Source organism: Chinchilla lanigera, unplaced genomic scaffold (genome assembly GCF_000276665.1).
Source record: "Chinchilla lanigera isolate Chin_1 unplaced genomic scaffold, ChiLan1.0 scaffold00100, whole genome shotgun sequence".
In the NCBI taxonomy this organism is placed as follows: Eukaryota; Metazoa; Chordata; class Mammalia; order Rodentia; family Chinchillidae; genus Chinchilla; species Chinchilla lanigera.
Genome location: NW_004955501.1, coordinates 4,619,609 through 4,628,019, shown reverse-complemented (window position 1 = coordinate 4,628,019; position 8,411 = coordinate 4,619,609). Strand labels below are relative to the sequence as shown.

Sequence of the window (8,411 nt, the reverse complement as noted above, 5' to 3'; positions counted from 1 at the left end):
GGGCTTTCAAAAAATATTTGGCCTAACTGGGACCTCCGAAGACACTGTTACGGACTTAGAGTATGGATTAAAGGGTGCCCGAGTCGACCCGCGGAGCAGAGAGAAGAGGGGTTGGTAACCATGGGGACGTGGATGGAAACCCTGTAAGTTAGCTGCCCCACGCTGCCCTGCATCGGAGCCTTCCTGACTCAGCTCCTCGCCTGGGATTCCAGCACCCAGCTCCTTTGCTCACTCCCTGAGGGAGGGTTGGAGCAGCAGGCGGGGGAGGTCCCCGGGGGGTGCACTTTAGAGGAGTGCTTCTGAGTCCCGTCCCTGGGTGGGTGGCGCAGGCCCGCAGGAGCCCTTCCTGCGGAGCCTCCTGGAGAGGACTGTGTAGACCCCACAAGGGTGTTCTAAGCCGGAATGCTGGCTGGGCTGGAGGCTGTTCCCTCACAGAGCGGGCAGAGGTGGGCATGAGCGCCAACTTAGACTCACCCCTGTGTGAGCTGGCCCTGAAAGGCCCACGGGTCCTCTAGGCCAGCAGTCCCCAACCATTTTGGCACCAGGGGCCCCTTCTTTCCCCAGATGCGGTTGTGGAGGTGGTGAGGAATAGTGCAGTGGAGTCCGCAGTCCAGCTGTTCCAGAGGTGGGCGGGGCACGAGAGATGTGTGTGTGTGTGTGTGTGTGTGTGTGTGTGTGTGTGTACAGACACCTGCGCTTGCTGCTGCCTTCTGCTGTGTGCCTCGCTCTTACCACGGCCTGGGCTCGGGACTCTGCCTTATGCCTGGACCTGAGCCTGCTCCTGGCCTCACCACTGCCGTTCTTCCCATGTCCTGGACCCTGACCTCTCAGAATGCGAGGTAGTCCAGCCTCCTACCTTTGTCCACACCTTTGCCTGTTACCTTTGCCTGTTCTCTTTACCTCTGACCGTCTTGAAACCCGGCCCAACTCCTTCTCCGGCCTCTGAAGGGAATGAGCTCACAGCACCTGTACTTTGCCCTGTGTTAAGTTGAAGTACATGCCCGGGAAGATCAAGGACAACCCTTGCACACAAAGGGAGCTAAATGAAGAAAGGGACAGTGTGGGTGACAACTGGAGGAGACCTCATCTTTCCCACTCAGGTGGGACAGTCACATGGGCCTCACAGGGGCGGGGAAGCCCTGGTGAGTCCTCCACTAAGGACCGGCTCACCACCTGCTCCCTGTCAGGTAGCTTGCTCAGTCCGCCATCCTCCCTTGGGCCTTGGCTTCTCGTCCTTTGCTCCAGCAAACCTGTGCCCCTGCAGAGTCTTCTCTTGACCCTGCTGGTCTTTCAGCCACTGGTCCACCCCTGCCTCCTGAGGGCCAACCTCCTGACCGCCTCCCTATCCTCTGCAGATGGCCTTGACTTGCTTGGGTATCATCTTGGCTTTTGGAACCCACCGTAGATGATTCTCCAGTGGGAGACTTCCCCGTTCCCCTGCCCTAACAGCCTGACCAAGCTGGCTGATCAGCTGTGCCCATGCAGTTCCTCCCCATAGTAGGCAGTTCCAGTTCTTATCCACAGCTGCTTTTTTCTCTGCTCCGAAAACACGGAATTATCCTTCCCAACTCCAATGCATTTAGACAGGGCCGTGTGACTAGTTCTTGCTGCCGGGCTGGGAGCAGAGTGCATTGTGCTCCTTGGGGGCCAAAGCATGCACCTACAGGGAGAAATCTTCCTGACTTCCTACTCCTGGCTCCTCAGTCATGGTGACCTGCTGAGATGGAGGCACTTGGGGTCCAAGCAGATGGTGTGATGGGCCACCCTGGCGAGCCACAGCTCTGGAGAGTCACCCAGTCCCGCTGTGGACCTTGTGAGACTGAAGGGTACCCTTGGGGGGTGTAGCTCCGTGGCGGAGCACTTGCCTAGTGTGTGCCAAGTCCCTGGGTTTCAGCCGAAGAGAGAGGAGGGAGAGAGAATGAGAATGACTGAGATCTGAGGTTGCTGAGGGTTGTTACAGAAGCATAGCCAAGCTTATCCTGATGACTTGCTGATTAAAGCTGCTTTTTAAATAAACCGGGAGCCTAGTAAACTGTGAAGACCTGTGCACATTTCATTATTACTGCTGTCAAGATGCAGCAGGTGCCTGGGGAGGCAGGGCCTCCGAGAAGCTGGGCACTCCTGTACAGTGGCAGGACAGGGATTGGGGGGGAGGAGGGGCGAATGGGCAGGGTGTGCTTGGCACGAAGGCTTTCTCTCATTCGTGATTTGCCAAGGGCTTGCCCAGGACTTGTTTACATAATCTCTGAAGAAAGGATACAATGAATGTAGCACTACTGGCAGCGGATGGACATTTGTCCTAGGTATTCTTTTTTTCTGGATTCTCTCTCTCTCTCTTTCTCTCTTTCTCTCTCTCACACACACACACACACACACAAAAAACAAACAAACAAAAAAAAAACCACACACACAGAGTCCCTGTCAATCTCTCTGGGAAACTGTCATCTAATATTTTAATATCATTTTGATGCTCACTGAATTCCGGTCTCAGCTTAACTGTATCTTTTCACCCTTGAGAAGAGTTGCAGAGACTCGCACCATGGCTTTGTTTCCTGAGCAAGAATCTGCTAGCCAGTCACCAGATGGGGGTGTGACCTCACGGGTCGTTCTGTGCATAGAGTTCTTAGGGCCTGTTCTTCTCAAACTGTTTCCTCTTTGTCCATTTTCTCCATCATTCTCCTTTAAGTCACGGCGCTAAGGGGCTGAAGGGGCCTCTCATGAATAGCTGTGGTGTGCTGTGCTGCTTGAGTAGAAGGTGGGTGACTGCAGTACTGCCTATTTTTCCCATCTGTTACCCATCCTACATTGCCCTCAGGAGATTCTTCACCCCCTCTCGCAGGTCAGTGAACTTCAGTGGGAGGGGAAGGGGTCCCCACACATAAGGCACTTCACAATGACTTGGTAGGGAATATGGGGTTGAATCAGGCAGAGTGGGGGGGCAGACTGTTCTGAGGGCAGGCCTGGCAAGCTGTTATTTGTGTGAAGTTGGCCGCAATAATCACTTTCTTGGTTTCAGATTCTTCATTTTCCTTAAGACCTGAGGCTAATCTGGCCACCATCATGGGGATGTAGTGAGGATCTGTCTAAAGGGCTTTGGGCCAAGGGATAATTGATAGCAATATGATGTTTGGTTTTCAGTGTATTTTCCCTCTTATTCCAAGAAGGGTCAAAGGACAGAGTGGAATTCCTGGAGACCTTTCCTTTCCTGGCCCTTTTGTCCATCTCTTGTGGGGCTGGATTGTGCAGGGAGATGGGGTGCTGCAGAGGGGTGGCCTTCCCAGGACCGCATGGGGGCAGCGAGTGCGGAGAGAGTAGAGCTATGGGAGTGCCAGGGGAGATGAATTTAACCTCCAGGCTCAGTAGAGAAGCAGGGTCACTAGGGGGCCTCAGACTGGGAGGGATCATAGGCCCCAGTGACCTTCTGTAAAGCGTAGGCACCCAAGGACCTTGGGATAGCTCTGGGGAGCAGTCCTAAACACAGAGGATGTTGAACTTCCAGCCACTCAGTGGGGTGGGGACTTGAAACCAGTTTCAACTCACAGAGACAGACAACCGTGGCATTTCGTGCGCAGCCACACTTGTAGAAGGAGCATCCTTCTCAGTGCTGACAAGAACCTACGGGGACCCTGAACTCATGGCTTGTTTTTCATGCCTTCGCCCTCCTGGCTGCAGCCACCTGGGAAATCACACTCTCAGGCCGGCGTCCTTTCACCCTGCCACCCTGCACCTACAGTGGAATTTACCAGAGGCCGGTCAGTGGGTACGCTTCTCCTCAGTTGCCTGAACCAACGTGGGCTTGCCCAAAGCTCTGGGGCACTGTTAACTCCTCACATGGGGTTTGAGGACCACCCATAGCCTCGTGTGAGGGCCAGTATAAAGTGGGGACCGTTTCTGGGTCCCCTTCCCAATTATAGAAATGGACTCTCAGCCTTAGTGTACAAAATCCACATTGTAGCAGCATCCTTTATGAGCATCTTATACTCAAGGAAGTTCTTTCTTCTAGAAGAGCAATGAGTGACACCATTATACAGTCCCTGCTGGTGTTAGAGAAAAGCTTTGCTGGGGAGCAGAAAGACATCGATTGTGATTATGATATTAATTCAGCTTGTGTCATGGACACAGTTCATGCCCAACCCTACTTCTGGATATACACTCAGGGCCACGATGAGGCTGCCTGAGAGCCCAGCACCATGAGTCTGACAGTTATCTGAAGAATTTTACTGAAGAAGTGAGTTCCTGGTGTCTGCTTAGCACCAGGTTGACAGGTTGAGAGTCACATACCTTAAAGCCCTTTGTGGTGATTTAAGGCTTGTGAGGGCTGTGGCATAGGTACTTTCTCTGTCTAAAAGGTTCTGTCTGTTCTCTGGTAGATATATGTGACAGCATAAATTCATGACCAAGTTATATCAGTAGCAAAATTATAATATATTAATAGCAATATAATAGAATAAAGGTTTGGGAGGGCAACCAAGCTTCCAGAGCCTGGAGGCTGGCATTCGTTGTTCATGAGCTCAGTGGAAGTCAGTGCCTTCAGGATTTGGTTAAACTGCAGTAAGAAGGACCAGGGTTAGTGGCAGAGAATTGTTTTCCAAACAGGCCCATTGCAGATGCTGAGAGTGGCCCCTGAGGTGGCTGGAGCTCCTTCCCCACGGAGCTGCCTGGAAACAGGCTTTGAGCAGAAGGCTGTCCAGAGAGCGGTTTCCACAGACTTCCAGACGCACAGCAGTTTGGCCGCTGACGTAACTTTTGGGCCTGTTACCTTATAAGGTGGCTTCGACAGTGTTCTTGAGGAGGGGGGTCTCCCAGGGGGAGTGGCACTCAAGAATCACACATTGCAGTGACCAGGCCCAGCCGCTCCAGTGGACACAGTGAGCCAGGATTCTGATGCATAAAGGAGTCAGCCTGGTGGGGCCACTCATGGTCAGTCAGGATCCTTTCTGCCAGTCTTTGGATACTTGTGCTTGAAAAGCATGTGTCGTCCTCTGCCCCTCACTGTCCACACTGCTCACCAAGCACAGTCTGGGAAGCCCTCGTGTCAGCGGAGGGAGGTGAGGTAAGATGTGAGGGGAGCTCTCTGGATAACCACATATGGGCATGGCTGAGCACAAAGGTGGTCTGCAATAAGCAGAAGAATGGCTGAGGAAAGGTGTCTTTTGTTGGCTTCTATCTCTGAACCTTTACCACATAGCAGCAGTGTCTCCTAGCCCCGGTTCACAGAGGGTGTCCACCTCTCTGGAGGCAGCGAGAAGAGGCCGAGAAAGTGTTGATGAGTAGGGTGTGTTCAGAGCTCAGAGAGTCAGCCTTGCTGGCCTCTTTGTAGTGCGCTGCAGCCTGCCATCCAGGTGGTCACAGCTGACATCTCTCTGCTTCCTTTTGTGTTTCCTGGCATCTCAGGCAACCCCTCTTCAGTCCTCTGTGCACAGGCTGGAGCGTACGGGGGAGTCCACGTGCAGCCACCTGCTCTGGTCACAGGGAAATGGAGGGGGGCACCTTCCCAGGGCTCTGAGATGAAGAGGGTCTCACCGTGAGGTGAGAGATTTGGCATCGCATTTCACAGGTCCTCCCAGGTCTTCACTGAATGTGGCTTTCTCAGGGTGACATGTAGCCCCAGGAAGAGGAAGATCAGCACATGCGGGTTTAAGGAGAGAAAGGTCTTGGGTTCACGGGTTAGCACTTGGATGTTCCACCTCAGGATTTTTCAGTTCTCGCTGTGGTGCCAGAGCCTGGGTAACAGACGTAGGGCTGTGCTTCTGACTCTGCAGCTTTCCGAGGCTTCTGGGGGTCAGGAAGGAGTATCTGAGGGCAAAGGGAGCCACCCCCTCCTGAATTCCATGCTGTGCGAATCCAGATGCAACAAGTGCTACGGCTGGTTCCTCCTCCCGGAGCCCAGCTCTAGCTACGAATGACTCAGCCTTCCCTTCTTCCTCTGACTCTGTTCTCTGCAGGGTGTGGGCAGACAGGAGCGCCTGGCTGCCTGACAAGGAGTGGGCATCCTTTCCCTCTTACTCCATTTAGCGCCCAACTCCAGGGTTGGTCAGCATCAGGGCTGCCTCCATGGGCATCCTTGTTTGGAGCCCCAGTAGTAAGGACAGCTTGGGCATATGGGGACCCCGTCCAGGGAGCCGGGGAAGACGGGGCCCTCCACCTGTGAACCCCCTCAACTCAGACAGACATCAGCCTTCAGGAACCACGGGGAGGAGACTGTGGGAAGAGGATCAGGAAAGGCAGATGGTGACTGGGGTTTTCTTTCTTATTTTAAAAACAAAAAGGAACAGACGCATTAACATTGATGGGTACAGGCGGGTGTGGAGGAGGCAGGGTTCACGCGGAGCAGGGTGATGGCCAGGAGAGGGTCAGATGAGGTCCAAAGCCTTCTCCTGCACATTGTACTCTCGGTTCCTCTTCACCTTCCAGCTGATAAAGAAAAGCAGCACCACGCCCAGTGCCTTGTAGCCCATCTGCAGGCCCAGGTACCTGTGGGGCAGAGGAGACAGGGGTAGTGAGGGACAGGGTCTCTGCAGCCTACTGCCCAGGATCCAGCCGCCAGCAAGAGGACATCATTCCACCAGTGGCCCAGGGAATGTGTCTGTCACCACTGAGGTAGGAATGTCGCTACCCAGGTGGGGATCACTTTCCTCTCTCTTTTGACTCAGAAGATTGTACACCTCCCAAGAAGTGGGCAGGAAGCTAACATGGAACTCCAGGGCTCCTCAGCCTTCCACTGACACAGCCAGAGTGTCAGAGGTGACAGCTACCCCAGCAGAGGGAGGAAGAAGCATCTTTTTGCTGCCCGATTGCTTGGTCCAGCCCCTGGCCTGCTCTGCCTGTCCTACGGTGTTTCTAGCCCCACCAACCCTCTCAGACCCAGCTTCCCCACAGCTTCTGGTTTGTATGATGATGGTGGCAGGTCAGGCTGCAGGACTGTAGCGGGCAGAGCTCAGCGGGCTGCCTTGGGCCATGGCTCACTCCTGCAGGAGCCATGGTGGGGCCCTTCTGTTTGAGTAATTGGAGGCTGGATGGGTGTTTTTCCATATCCACAGCTCATGTCCCTCAGACTGCAGCAGCCACTCCTTTCCCTTGTGGGGCCAGCACATGAGGAGACCATCTCAGTGCCTGGGTGACTCCCCGGGGTGGGCCCTGAAATGCCTGTCATGGTAGCCCCTGCTTCTGTCCACGGCAGGCCCTGTGGAGATGGCCCCTCAGGTCCTCTCCTGTCAGGACCCCCTGCCCCCATGGCCAGTGGGCATATGACCGTGATCTGCTTGGGCTCGGGGGCTGGGGCCCTTACCTGTCCCGGAGAGCATCATTGTCATAGTAGACACAGGCCCCTCGCCTCCCCGAGCACTTCGAGCTCCACCAGATGCAGGAGTAGTCGATGGCGAGGCCGTAGAGGGCCGGAGAAGGCAGCCAGGCTGGGCAGCAGGGAAGAGAGTTCTGAGAGCCAGGTCATAGGGCACTGCAGGCAGAGGCCCCCACAGTACCGTGCCCTGTTCCCACACAGGAGGACGGCTCTGCCCTGCCCTCACAATCACGCTGGCTTGAGAAAGCAGAATAGCTGCCAGTGAAGCCTAAATTTCTCTTTTCCCAGAAGGCTTAGGAGATAAAAGGGACCTGGGCCATCTTTTCAGGGCAGGATGAGTCACAGGGTCACCTTGACGCCAGCTCAGACACACAGCAGTTCTCACGCTCAGGCTGGCCCCAGCAGAGGCATCGCTTCCTGTCCTTACAGGGCCCTGAGGTGTGGGTTCCTCACCCCAACCATGGGACGCTGAGCTTGGCCACTGGCTCAGGCCTGCACTTTTGGAATTTCAAATCACTTGTTCATTCACACCTCACACTGACCTGCTGGGTTAAAAAATACCCTCTGAGACACCTGAACCCTGGCCAGCAGAGCCTCTGCCCTAGGCCCCCTGAATGTCCCAGCCACTGAATGGTCTGACCTGGTCTAGCAGGCTCTGTGCCTTACTGGGTGTGACATTCTGGGAGCCTCTACTCTGTGTCACTAGCAGTCACTAGTGTGTTCTAGGCAGTCACTGGGCTGAGGTGGGGCTGGTCCGGGATTCATACTGAACACGGGTCTTCTCATGCTCAAGCCACAGTGCTGAGAGCAGCTTCCCAGGCTGTTTAGGGCTCTGTGAGTTGCTGCTTCTGGAGGCAAGAAGGATACACACAGCCCTACCACCGGGCTGGCAGCTTCCAGAAGCGGCCTCTCTACTCAGACCCTGCTTACTTCTGTCTCCAGGTGAACAAGGGATAGGAGCTGGCCAAGAGGACAGACCTCCGCTTCTCAGCAGAATTAAAACCCAGGCAAAAATTCAGCCAGATCTCAGTGGGTAATTGTAAATGTGCTGGAGTTTATGAAGAGGAAGTCCTCTCATCGACCTCTGTTCTCCAGTGAGGAATGGATGCTC

General features: G+C 54.6%; 1 protein-coding gene across 1 annotated transcript in view; it reads right to left on the bottom strand.

The window, feature by feature from the left end:
- Positions 1-4,404: 4,404 nt before the first annotated feature.
- Slco2a1 (solute carrier organic anion transporter family, member 2A1) overlaps positions 4,405-8,411 on the bottom strand; it is a 79,551-nt gene continuing 75,544 nt past the window's right edge. Inside the window, exons 13-14 of the mRNA XM_013505788.1 lie at positions 7,289-7,412; positions 4,405-6,474 (exon numbers count right to left, since the gene is read on the bottom strand). Coding sequence (XP_013361242.1) covers positions 6,354-6,474; positions 7,289-7,412 — 245 coding nt within the window. The 3' untranslated portion in view covers positions 4,405-6,353. The remainder of the gene's footprint in view (positions 6,475-7,288; positions 7,413-8,411) is intronic.